This window comes from Acanthochromis polyacanthus, chromosome 23 (assembly GCF_021347895.1).
Source record: "Acanthochromis polyacanthus isolate Apoly-LR-REF ecotype Palm Island chromosome 23, KAUST_Apoly_ChrSc, whole genome shotgun sequence".
In the NCBI taxonomy this organism is placed as follows: Eukaryota; Metazoa; Chordata; class Actinopteri; family Pomacentridae; genus Acanthochromis; species Acanthochromis polyacanthus.
In genome coordinates this window covers 14,213,673-14,226,754 of record NC_067135.1, presented here as the reverse complement: position 1 = coordinate 14,226,754, position 13,082 = coordinate 14,213,673, and the positions used below count along the sequence as shown (strand labels likewise).

General features: G+C 42.1%; 1 protein-coding gene and 1 non-coding gene across 2 annotated transcripts in view; one reads left to right on the top strand and one right to left on the bottom strand.

The window, feature by feature from the left end:
- Positions 1-13,082, bottom strand: part of rin1b (Ras and Rab interactor 1b) — a 43,131-nt gene that overhangs the window by 9,566 nt on the left and 20,483 nt on the right. The window contains exons 2-8 of the mRNA XM_022202191.2: positions 11,183-11,326; positions 9,094-9,208; positions 8,775-8,847; positions 7,363-7,454; positions 6,287-6,453; positions 5,862-6,137; positions 5,159-5,702 (exon numbers count right to left, since the gene is read on the bottom strand). Of these exons, the coding sequence (XP_022057883.1) occupies positions 5,159-5,702; positions 5,862-6,137; positions 6,287-6,453; positions 7,363-7,454; positions 8,775-8,847; positions 9,094-9,208; positions 11,183-11,326 (1,411 nt within the window). The remainder of the gene's footprint in view (positions 1-5,158; positions 5,703-5,861; positions 6,138-6,286; positions 6,454-7,362; positions 7,455-8,774; positions 8,848-9,093; positions 9,209-11,182; positions 11,327-13,082) is intronic.
- On the top strand, positions 9,578-9,650 carry trnar-ucg (transfer RNA arginine (anticodon UCG)). The gene has a single exon. It is a non-coding gene; the product is annotated as a tRNA-Arg (tRNA).

The following is a 13,082-nucleotide window of genomic DNA, read 5'->3' as shown; positions in this document are numbered from 1 at the left end:
ATTCATTTATTACTTTGTTTTCTGTAAGCTGTCTCATGCCAGCAGACATTAAGATACATAAAAACTCTAACAATAACACTCATTTAGATTTTAAAATAAGCTCACCCACATGCTGTTCACTCACACTGTCTCCAAATTCGTATTAAGACTAAGGTCCATTACAACCCTAATTTATACAAGACATCATCATTCACACTACACATGTAATTTGACAAGTTAAAATAAAGAGGCAAGCCTTTCCTGGTGAACAGAATACCTCTCTTTAGCACCGACTTTGACTTTGTAAGTTTGCAGACCTTTACATGGACAAACTGGAAAATTACAACTAAATCTGGGCCTTTTAAATAAAGTATAGTGCATCAAAACACAAATTATAGCCTAAGGAAAGAAAAATCAGCAATAAATTCAGCCAACGCACAAGTGCCACAAAACTGCAGTTCCTCAAATGGCCATGTGAGGCTTTCTCCAAAAGCGAGTCAATGCTCATAGACGTACATGTGAAAACATCCAACTTTACAGCACGAATAAACATGTTTACAGCCTGGTACAAAAAATAGTTTGGGTTATAACAGCTCATTTGTCCATTCATGACGGCTGTACAAGGGGTTAAAAATGTATTAAGGTTCAAAGTTGTGCATAATTACTCCATGAAGGAATGTGGCGGAGCTATGTGACGATGGGCGTACGTGTGTCTGTCTGTGAATCTGTTTGTCTGTGTGAAACATTACTCAAAAACAGACTAACAGATTTGGATGAAATTTTCAAGGAAGGTCAGAAATGACACAGAGACCACCTCATTACAGTTTGGCAGTGATGCAGCTCATGGTCTGGATACATGGATTTGTTAAAGATTTCTGTGTCACTGCCAGATAGTAACGGTAACTACGACAACAAGTGAACACTACGTCAGCTGCCTGCATCAATTTCAGCTGCCCGCTACACATTTCGGTCATGTAATTCGGTATCCGTACACATGCATAAGACATGCCTGTGCTAACTGCAAGTAATTATTTATTTATTTAGTTTGAGGGTAGATCTATATTAAATGGCAACATTCTATGTTACAGTGATTTCTGAATACCAAAATTGAGGAATGAACAGCCTTGACGGAGTACTGCGCTCCATTAAACAAGAAAAGCACTAGTAGTGCTTTTCTTGTTAAAGGTGTCGCTGCTTTGAGTGACAGGTGGGTGCCCTGACAGGACAGTCCATGGCGCTGAGATGTCTGCATGGTGCCCTTCAGCTTCACTCACACCTCACTCTTATCCTCATCTTTGCATTAGTACCACCAAGAAAGCCATCCTACTGCACTAAGCCTCAAAATTGCTGTTATAGAAATCAGTGGATGACATCATGAAGGATTCCCTCATTTCTACATACAGTGCATTGCTGCATGAGCGAACTTAAGAAATGCTCAAAATGTGTTGTTTTTTTTTGTTTTAGACAAAGTCATGCTGGCTGTTTCACCCCTGCTTCCAGTCTTTATGCTAAGCAAGGCTTAGCTTGATCTGATTCTGTTCTCAGCACAGAGTCATCAGAGTGGAATCAGCCTCTTCAAGTCACTTTTGGAAAGAAAGCAAATATGCATATTTCTCCAAATGGCAAACTCCTCCAATAAACCCCCTTGCACACACACTCATAAATTCTGTTTTCTCAGTCCCCCAGAAGCTAATATTCTAGAGAAACAGAGCTTTTTTTGGCCTGGCAACAGTGATACACAGACTCGTGTACGTGTACAGTACACATGCATGCATGCTCTCACACGTGGAAACACACTCAGTGATTCTCCTGCAGTCAGTGGGCAGTCCTGACTAAGTGGGTAACAATTCTCCAGTGTACTCTGTTTTCCACTCATCATCAATATCCTGCTCTCCCTCCTCTCCATCCTTCATGTTTCCCTGCTGTATAATCCACCAACATCTCCCCTCATTTATCTTACTATATCACTCTCCCTTGTGATCAATCATTCACACCCTCCACCTCTGTCTCTCTCCCTTCCTCTCTGCTCAGTCCCAGGATCCCTCTCTTTCTCACCAGCTCTGGAGAGTAACAGATTACATGTAATGGGATTACAGTCTGGCCGGTTTGTTTTCAAAAAGCAGACTTTTTCTTGGCGTTACTCAGAGATCTGTAACTGATTACATTTTCAAAGTAACCTGCCTATTTCTATCTCTCCCTCCCACCCTCCCCTGAATCGTGCTGCTCTTCAAGTGAGCGTGGGACTGTGATATCTTTTTATGATAAACGAGGGGGAGAAAAAAAAATGCAAATGCCTCCCACCGACGCAATGCGAGATAAATCAGAATCACAACGCAGGAAGGAAGGAAGAGAGGACGGAAGGCAGCGGCCGACCACTCTTCCCTGAAGCCTCTGCACAGCCAGGCAACCATCCGTCATCACACGTCTACACACAAACACACCTGCGAGCGCACACTCAGCCACACACAAAGCAGGGCCAAAAAAGAGAAACCTACGCACAGGACTGTGTCAAAAGATCTGACTACAATCCTTCCAAAGTAACACCCTGCGATGTCTTTACAATAATCACACTTTGAATGAGATGGATGTGAGTGCGGGCGCGTCGGGCAGGGCTTTCCTAATGCTGTTTTCTAAATACCAGAGACAATATGAGCTCCAGTGAATGAGGCTCTACCCCCCACGCAAACTACTTTGTGTTGACAGTGCCTTTCACTGGAGCCTGGGCAGCCCACCATTTATCAGAAAAGGCTGTCTGTTTCCATAGACCTGCGTCCTCTGGCACTGTGTCTATTGAATCACTGTTTTCTAATAGTACAGTTTTTTTTCACGTCTCTCTCTCTCCTCCAGTCCCTCGCTGCTCTCACCGTCTCCTCCTTTTGATGTGATAAACTAATCCTGCATGTATATGAGAAACGTACAAGGTTGAAGATATTGAGCTCGGACTGTGTTCCGGCACAGTGAGCTCAGTTCAATCCAATAATCCACTTAGTGAGACAAACTTACTTTCAGTTCCTTTGTTGGTGGAATCAAAAGAAGTGAAGTGCAGACACTACAGGTGAATCATGCGCAGCTTATAATCAATAGATATAGATGATGCAGTTTCCTTGGTTGTGTACTTCCAAAAAGATTTTTTTTTGTACCGCAAATGTAAGAATGGAAATCTAAAGACTGGATGAAGCCATTTCATTGGCATATTAGATTTAAAGGATTTTAGATATTTGTTTTCACTCTACTATTCAGAAATTACTGTGTGCAGCCACAAAAAACATCCTTGCTATGATGTTATGAATAAAATGCCATGTATAAATCAGGCAAAGAGAGATATTTGGTACTACTGAAGTGGAGTATTTGAGAAAATATCAATTTTCAAAACATAGCCTTAATGTACTTGAAATCTACAGGCACAAATAGCCAAAGTGTAGTCAAATAAATATTTAAATTGTGTATTTTGTATGTTTTTTTCCCCCAAGAAGTCTGAAAGTACACACGTTATGGAAGCAAAATGCCACAAAGTGCATTAAAATCTGCCTTTTCTTGTTCTGCTTTAAACTGGAACACTTTTTAAGACTCTTGTTTCAGCAGATCAAGAAATCGGGAACCAGAAAACTGCAGTTCCACATGAAGCATAGATTGTTTATCAGTGATGCCAAGTAGCTCAGTATTTTTACTCAAGTACTGTACTTATCTGTAATTTTGAGTTACTTGTGCTTTACTGGACTACTTACATTTTATGTTACTTTGTACTTCTAACTCAGTACAATTCATTGGTAAATATTGCTCCACTACATTTGTTGCCATAAGTTTAGTTACTAGCTATTTTGCTTATTTAGTTTAATAGGTAGGTATACATCTAAATACATGACCTATAGTTGTAGCAGAGCATTTAGCACCTGTGGTACAAGATCCAAGTGTTTCTTCCACCATTTCTGTCCAGAAATATAAAAGATGGAAAGCTAATGCGGAGGTGCTCTAAACCTGCATTCTTCCCTGTGGCCAGCAGGGGGAGACTCCTACGGTTGCAAAAAGACATCAAGTTGTATAGAAGTCTATGAGAAAATGGCTTCAATTCTCACTTGATCTTTTACCTCAATAAATATTTTCTCAATATGATTATGGACTCCCTAGTTATGAGTGCAATTCAATATAGCACAGTGTTTACGGTGAGGAAAATAGATGGCAGGGCTCCAGACTGCAACCAAAATCATCACATTTGCGACATTTTTTGGGGGAATGTGCGAGTGGAAGTTTCATTGTGTGAGTACATGATGATCAGTAAGCTGTGTTCATGTTGCTCTAATCGGCACAGACAGCTACAGTGTTAGCCACAGTGGTGAAAAGTACTACTTTTATAACTTCATGTAATGTGCCGTTTTTGCTGAAAAATGCAGTCTTTTGGACGTCCCTGTAGCTCAGCAGGTTGAGTGGGCTAGCAGCTACCAAGCAGCAGTAGCCGCAGCTTGCAATGTGGGGCGTTTACGGAACATTGGTAAATTGAAATGTCTATTGTTAAGAAAACGTTCAGCAAGTGATGCGTTTTGACGGTGACAAGGTGGGTGCTACCAGTGAAGAAGTTGATCTGGAGTCCTGGATGGTAAATTCTATGTTTTGAAGCATGGCTCACTTGTGATTAGCAAGTTGCTACCATATATAGTGTCCTCAAGTTCTCAGTCAGATCCACAACTCCCTCATCATGTCTGGTTTCAAAATAAGATACTTAATTTGGGGCATCACAACCAGACTCCACAAACTAGAGGGTGACATCCCAGTGGCTTCATCCACGTGATCATTTACAGGACACCCAGATAGCTCAGCTTGGCTGAGTGAGAAATCAATAAACAGACACTATAGTCTCAAAGGCAACAGTCATGGGTTTGAATCCAGCTAATGACCACATACTACATGTCATTTCCCCACTCTTCTACCCATGTTTTCTGTCTTTTGACTGTCTGTACAAAAAAGGCCAAAAGTGTCATAAAGTCAAAATTGGATGTACATGTTGATTTGGTTGCGCCTCATGATCACACCTGACTCAGTTATAATTATTTCTGCTTCCAAACCAGTGTAGCTTCTACCCGTCTGCAGTTACACAGCTCAAACTATGCTTTGGTAATAATGTGGTTTACATTGACGTGTCCAATAAATTTGTATTGACACATTTACCAGGTTTCCATTGGTTTACCTTTCTCATTCTGTGGTACCAGGGTTTCAATGGGAGGCTCCAGCTCTCCGCTGTCCAGCAGGCAGCATTTTGCTTGGGACAGAAAGAGGCGAAGGCTCTGCAGAAGCTGCACAGAGGTCACATGTGGTGGGGAAGAGGAGGATGATGAAGCAGAGGTCAGGGATTTGAGCACTTCTCTCTGCTCCAGGAGGAAGTCCTGAACCGTGCCGCCGAAGATGGAGCGCCTGTCTCTGGACAGCTCCTCCACCAGCCGAGTCAGCCGCTTGTCCGGAGCAAAGAAACACACGAACGCCTCACTCATACGGTGCAGCCCACCACGGCCACGGCCACGCACCAGCGGCGGACGCTTGTAGGTGTGCATTTGGGTTTGGGCCATGCTTTCTGGATCTGAATCTGAGTCATTGTCCTCGTCCATACTGCTGAAGGAGCTGCTGCTGTCGAGCTCAGCCAAAGAAGGAGCCGGGCGACGGTCCACGGCCAGAACTGCCACCTCGATACCCAACTCCTGCTGGGGCTTTGGAGGCTCCTCCACCTTGGCAGGTGTCTTAACAGGAGAGATGTAATTATTTTACATGAGATTTTTAGCCATGCGTAAAAATATTATTATGAATTGCACAATGATCCAAGACAGACAGTGTGCTCAGATATCCACATGAGTATAAGCATGGTTTGAAATGCAAATAAAGATTGTAACATGTATTACTTGCGGCACATAGACAGACATTAGGTCGTCCTCCTCTGCTGACCCAGGAGACACAGCAGGGGTTCTCCTCAGGATGCCTGCCCCAGCGTGAACTCTCCTCTGAGGGTTGGTTTGCAGTCTTTCAGACCCACCAGGATGTTCCACTGATGGGGGAGGTGAGTAGGAGCCAATCCCCTCCAGGGACAGATTCATGGAGGACTCAGAGAGCCGGAGCCGCATGCTGCGCTTGAAGCGGTGCCGCTTATTGGAGGCACTGTGGTTTGTGAGCTGAGGCTGCTGTAAAAGAAATTAACAAGTGGATTCAGCACTGCTGTTTGAGTTGTTTATCTTTCAAAAAGAGATAAATAAAGTGCAAGGTGAACAAAAAAAAAACACCAACAGGGGAGTCCTTCAGACAGCTCATAGAACTACACTACTTTACTGACCTTGCTGACCTCCAGCTGCAGGAAAAGTGGGTTGATGAAGCACAGTTTGCCTTGTTTGCCTTGAATCAGCAGAGAACACTGGGTCTGCACCTGGCTGCTGCTGGTTGATGCAACTGTCTCCACTGGTCCATTTTGGATGTCTGAAGCAGTCACTGGACTCCAGAAGTCTAGTCAAAAATCCAGACAGAAGGGCAGAGCTTAAAGTTTTCATCTTAGAGCTTCTACTCACTACATCCATACCACAAGAAAACACCATAAAATTCCTTACAAAAGGCAGCGCATGAATTGTGCGTTTACTACATTCAAACTCTACACAAAGAACTGTGATTTATTGTTCTTAATGTTATTCGCTTGCTTGAGAACTAATGCAAAAAAAGAGCAATATTTAAATGAAGCAACACATATTCCATATTTTTTTGCTTCAAGCTGACTAGAGCAGACTGGTTTTGCAGAACCATGATGAGAAAGAGTCTGGTTATAGTTTTTAGCCTTCATGAAGTCACACCTCTCTCGCTCCTACTGCACTACAACAGTACATGTCACTGTGTTAAAATAGATGCAAGCTGGCAGCCACCACTTCAGTCACTTATTAGCTTACTCTCTCACATTTACAACTTTGGTTTTCTGTCACAGATCTCATCCCAAAAATCTGTTTTTAGTTCTTAAAGCACAGCTTCTTAGCAGCTCTGGAAGGCAAAGCAGTGCTCGGAGCTACATGCTTTAGGATTGATTTTAAGATTGTATTGCTTCTTTTTACACCTTGAAACGCATGGCTCCTGCCTGTATGCACAATCTGTATGCTTGAAAATCCTCTGACTATGTTTTTCTGAAGGTTCCTGATTCTTAACTGGTCATCAGAGGTGACCTGGCCTTTGCTGTTTGGACTCATCAACTGTAGAACTTCCTGCCTGATGATCTTTTGTTTATTAAAAGTCATTTTCATCTCTTGTGTTTATTGAAATGTCTTCCTCTCATTTTGTTTGTGTCATATGTCCTGTTTCTTATTGCTTTTAATATATTGTAAAGTACCACATAATACTGTTTTCTTTACCCGAGTAAGGCCAACAATGACTGACCTTGTCCCATGTGTGAGATGGCCTCCAGCTGCCTGTGTGTTGTGGCTTTAACGATGGCTTCTGGTAGCTGTAGAGGGAAAGGCAACACATCCCTGCAGGGAAAAGAAAAAACACATGTCAAGCATTGGCATATACACTGTTCATCCAAAAAGAAAAGCTGCACACTCTAATATTTCATTAGACCACCTTTAGCTTTGAGAATGGCACACATTCACCGTGGCATCATTTCAGTGAGCTTCTACAACATCACACCATTTAATTCTGTCCAGAGCTGCATTAATTTTTTACCAAGACCTTATACTGATGATGGGAGAGTCGGAGCACTGCACAACATCTTCTACAGCACATCCCAGAGATTCTCAATTGGGCTGAGGTCTGGACTCTATGGAGGCCAATCTATGTGTGAAAATGACGTCTCATACTCCCTGATCCACTCATTCTCAGTGTGAGCCCCATGAATCCTGGCATTGTCATCTTGGAACATGTCCAAGCCATCAGGGAAGAAAAACTCCATTGATGGAAGACCTGGTATTTTCAGCAGACCTTACTCTTTGGGCACATGACATTGCTGAACCTGGACCTGACTAACCCCCACAGGCCTGTAGGCATTAGCTATGATGTGTTCATCACTTCATCCACCTCTCTTCTTACTCTGATGGAACAGGATAAATCTGGACTCATCAGACCACATGACCGACCACATTTGTTCCTCGTAGATGATGGTTCTCCACTATCCTTCCAGGTTTTAATAATGCACTGTCAGTTTTTAACTCGATTTTAGCATTTTCAGAAATCTCCTTAGTTGTTTTCTTTGCTTGATGCAGGCCAATAATTTCACCCTTCTGAGACAGATTAACATCCCTTCTATGACCACAAGATATGTCTTCAAACACGCTTGCTTAAGAAACGAGAAGCTCCTCACTGCATCAGCTAGGGTTAAATAAGTTGTTGCAGCTGAAACATAATCATCGCTGCAGTAATTACCCAATGGAAGGCTCTTATTTATTTAGTTAAATCCAGGTGGTGACTTTTGTTTTTTTTTTGGACAGGCACTGTCTATGACCAGAGGTTTCTGGTTAATTCACTGCATGGTTAAAAGTATATGGACACTATGTCAACTGTAATCTATTCATCTGTTGCTTTAAGCTCCTATTCCTCTAGTCTGAGGCTTTTGAATGTGAGCTGCAAAGCTACTGGTGTTTTTGGATAAGGTGCTCTGCTTCATCCAAAAGGTGCTGAATACAGTCGAAGTGAGTGTTCCACCATCCCCAAACTCTTGCTACAAAGTTCTTCCCACACTGTTCTGCAGTGGTAAGGTTTGGAATACAGAGCCCTCACTATGAAAATCCCCAAACAATATTGTAAAGGACAGGAGTGCCCACAAGCGTTCTTCCATACATGTAATACATTACCTGCTGATGCAGTAGAAGGCCACCAGCCGACACAAGTCAGGGAAGCTGAGTGCCGAGCTCTCCAAGGCAAACGCTATTTACAGGAGAGAGAGAGCGCGCTTGAGTGACAGCTGTGGAGGCAGCGAGACACTCGTTCAAATTTAACAGGAAATATTGCAGCTGCAAGTAATTTTGAGGAGCCATCCTCTGTGTCCCCATCACCTCACCCACTGAGTGTATGGACTGCACAATGCCACAAACGCTGAGCACAGAGACGTTGAGTGTATTGTTGTAGCTGCAGGTGGATGCTAATCTAACGTGTTTTTTTTTTAATACTCACTGGAGTCCTCCTCACAGATGAAGCACTCCTTAACAGAGGAGGCACTTCTGTCTGCTGTCACCCTCAAACACAGCACCTTCCTCTGGCTGGAGCTGCATTTGCGCACTAGAAAAGTCTGTAAGCACCAACAACCATGATAGAAACATAGTACAGTGATGTTATTGTCAGTTTTATTTCTAATTTGACATTTTTTTCAGGAGAATGCGCACATGGTGTGAATAGCAATGTAAGGCAATAAATAATGGCTAGATAGAAATTTATTTACTGTCTGCCTATAGTTTAATGATAACTGTCAACTTTCTAAATCAACCTTTTAGAAAGTTAGTATGGAGTTAAGTGTGTGAGGGTTACTGGTTAATAGGTGATAAATGTGACCTAATGGAATCATTTTGATTTCATATAGTTGCATGAAAAAGATCAAAACAACTCTCGTACACATATTCTATACAGAGCATCAGCCAGCAAGGCTTTCATGAGACCATAGGACCACGTGGCCTAATGGATAAGGCGTCTGACTTCGGATCAGAAGATTGAGGGTTCAAGTCCCTTCGTGGTTGAATGTGACACTCAGGTCATTAGTCATTATAAATGACCCTCTCTACCACTGGTTGGCCCTTCCTAACATGGATATCCAAGAAAACAAGCTTTCCCTTGTGAGAAGACAAACAAGGAGGCATCTTAAATGTTAGTCTTGCAATATGCCTATAAAACCAAAAGTTTCTGCTTTATTTGTGTGTTAACCACCAAATGAGGTACAACTTGTCACTCAATGAACTTCAGAGATGCTGATAGGTGTATTTTTGAATCAAGGACAAATGTAGGTTGGCTGTTTTCTGATATTTGGACTAAGCTAGTATAGCTGCCTCTTGCCTGAACCTCTGGATTCATCACACAGACTTCTTCTCTTCCACTGTTGTACGCAAGTATGCAAGGGTCTGTGTGATGCATAATATGTCATCTTTACAAGTCCATTGCAAACAACACTGACATATAGCTGTTGTTGTGATGCTTCTAGTCCACTTGGAGACCACTTGGTATCTCTGTCACATCTATATATTCTGCCCATGCACACTTCTGTCAAGCATGCACAATACTGTCCCTTTAAGTGAAACACTGTGTGGACTGTTAGAATAATTTTGGGCTACATTTGGTTGTCCATGTGAACTTTGACGGACTTTATACGGAAATTAAGATCTCGCTAACCCTAGCGGCCCCATGAATACTCATGGACGCAATAAGTATTTCCTGGGAATGATCTAAAGTAGGGGTGTCAAACATGCGGCCTGCGGGCCAAAACAGGCCCGCCAGGGGTTCCAATCCAACCAATGACTTTGTAAAGTGTAAAAGTTATAGAGAAGACATTAAGTGCAAATTGTAAATTTTTAAAAATTGTACATTTAAAATAATTTCTAGACCATGACAAGTTGTTTTGACCATAAAGGAAAATACTATATTGTTCATTGTTCTTTTGTCATTTTTTGTAATATTTTGTCTTGTTTTTGGTCTTTTTCGTCAGATTTATTTGGTCGTTTCGTTTCTCGTTTTTGGTGTTTTGTGTTTCCTTTTTGTTTTGTTTGTGTTTTATGTTAGTAATTTTGTGTTTCGCTTTATTCGTTGCTTTGTGAATCGTTTTTGTCATTTTGTGTTTTTGGTCTCATTTGTGTCATTTGTTCCTTTGTAGACATTCTGTGATCTGTAAATTGTAATGTGTAAATGATAAACTGAGACTTAATATTGTTGAAACCAAACATCTCTTTCTTAAGAAATTTCAGGTTGTTCATAACATTTTGTAAAAAGAGAATTCCTTAAATGTGAACATTTCCAGAACGTGGCTTTTTGCACTAAAACAAAGAAAAAATTTGGAGAGATTTATAGGTTATCATGGTGTGATTTAATTGGTCCGGCCAACTTGAGTTCAAATTGGACTGAATGTGGTCCCTGATCTAAACTAATATACATGTAAGGGTTTCTGCAGGAAACTGCTCCAATAATTGAATCGTTATTGTGTTCCTCATCAGTAGGCCAAAACCTTACTTGTTTTGCTTCACCTGATGAGATGATAAGATTAGTATGATTGATTGTCCCTCACCCCAACAGGCTCTCTGAGCAGGATGTAGAGGGCCGACTCTTGGTTGAGCGACAGCTGCAGCCACACCGGATGTGTGAGCAGCAGACGATCCAGGACACTGAAGGATCGCTGGGAGCCTCGCTGGGAACTGCCCACCTCCTGCATCTGCAAGACACAAGCAGTCATACGAAAACATCAGATAGGCTGCTCCTGTCAGTTATTTTAGATTGTTTTTGTTAATTAAAAGTGATCTCAAACAGTGAACTGTCTTAGCTGTCACTAGAAACAGCTTCTGATCTCCATGGACATCCATCTCCATAAAAATGTGACCATGTTTCTTACTTTATTCACTGCTGTGAGTATTTTACACTTTGAAAATGAATGTGTAATGTTTCACTCTGGCTAAAGAGTTGTCCTCAAGCTTTACTGAAGCTCTGGTCTGATTTTTCTTTCCCCATTTTGGAAAATCATTTCATCCATCACTGCATATTGAACATCTACCGCTCCCCAAACCACATCATCCTTCCTCTCTGATCTTTCTGATTCAACTTTGTGCCACATCACCATCCATTCTCCTTCTAGGAGATTTCAATATCCACAGTGACAACACCAACTGTACATTCACACACAGAATTTCTGGAACTCTGGAGCATCTTTTAGTTCATTCCTCACCGCTGCTGTGCGGGGCTTCATGCTGGTTGGTTAGACTTGGAGAAGGTGGTAAATGGTCCATACTTATAAAACACGTTTTTATCTGAGCTAAGTTCTACAAAGCACTTTCCAATTTGTTTCCCATTTACCTGATCATAAACACATTAATAGTTGAGGAGCAACCATGCAAGGTGCCACCATTGGGAGCAACCTGGGGTTCACTGTTTTGCCCAAAGACATTTTGGGACATAGAGGGGCCTAAGATCAAACTGCCAACCTTACAATTAGTGGACAACCTCCTCTACCACCAGACCAATAGACTGAGCCAATGAGCACCATTTTCCGGCCCTCAGGAAGATAAAATTTACTGTTTCCTTGGTGCTCATAAAACTGGAGTTATGTCCAGGAGCTACTCTTGGTTTGTTTTGGTGCACAGTTGACACTTTTGGATCCTACACAGCCATAGAAATGGGAACACTAGAAGTTCCTGCAAATATTCGCAACAACTTATGTCTGTCCCGAGTTCCCACTGTGGAAAGCCGCCGAAAGACCGTGGAGCGATGTTATGATGGATTCTGGCCAGATTTAAAGCAACAATACTGTGATTTGCAGGCAGCTTCTTCACCTCTAAACCACGGTGAAATTCCAAATAGAAGCAACTTTTACTTGCCGTCTAAAATTGTCTTTAACTAACTTCTTTTTCACCCAACTTCAGCTCGAAGTTCCAAAATATCTAAAGCAGCTTTACATCCTTCTGTTCATTCCATAATCTGCCAAAGTGTTGTTCTTTGCTTCGGATGCAGTACACCTCTCCTCCTTCTGTCATCACTACCACAACATATTTCAAAAGAATTCCTTGACTTACACTTTCTGCACAAATGCACCTTTATTATACGTAAAATGACAATGATTCAGTTTGTGCTGTGCATTTTTCCTTATTTATGGCTCCTTAATGTCAGCATTTAATCGCAGATATACTCTCTCTCTCTCTCTCTCTCAGATTGGCTTGCTGCTGGATGTCACACTGTGTGGGCTGCCGGCGAACGCTTGCGAGCGTAGCAGCAGATGGTTGCCATGGTAACCCGGGCCTACACATCCTACCAGGCATTCCCACTCAGTGAAACACCCCATCTCTCACAAGTTGAAGATGCGCGTGGCTGCACGAACACGCGAACACACACAAAGGGATTTATACAGTATGCACACACACAAACATGCGTGCACTGTTGCGCACACATTTTGCCAAAGGGTGACAGGTTTTCCGCGGTGC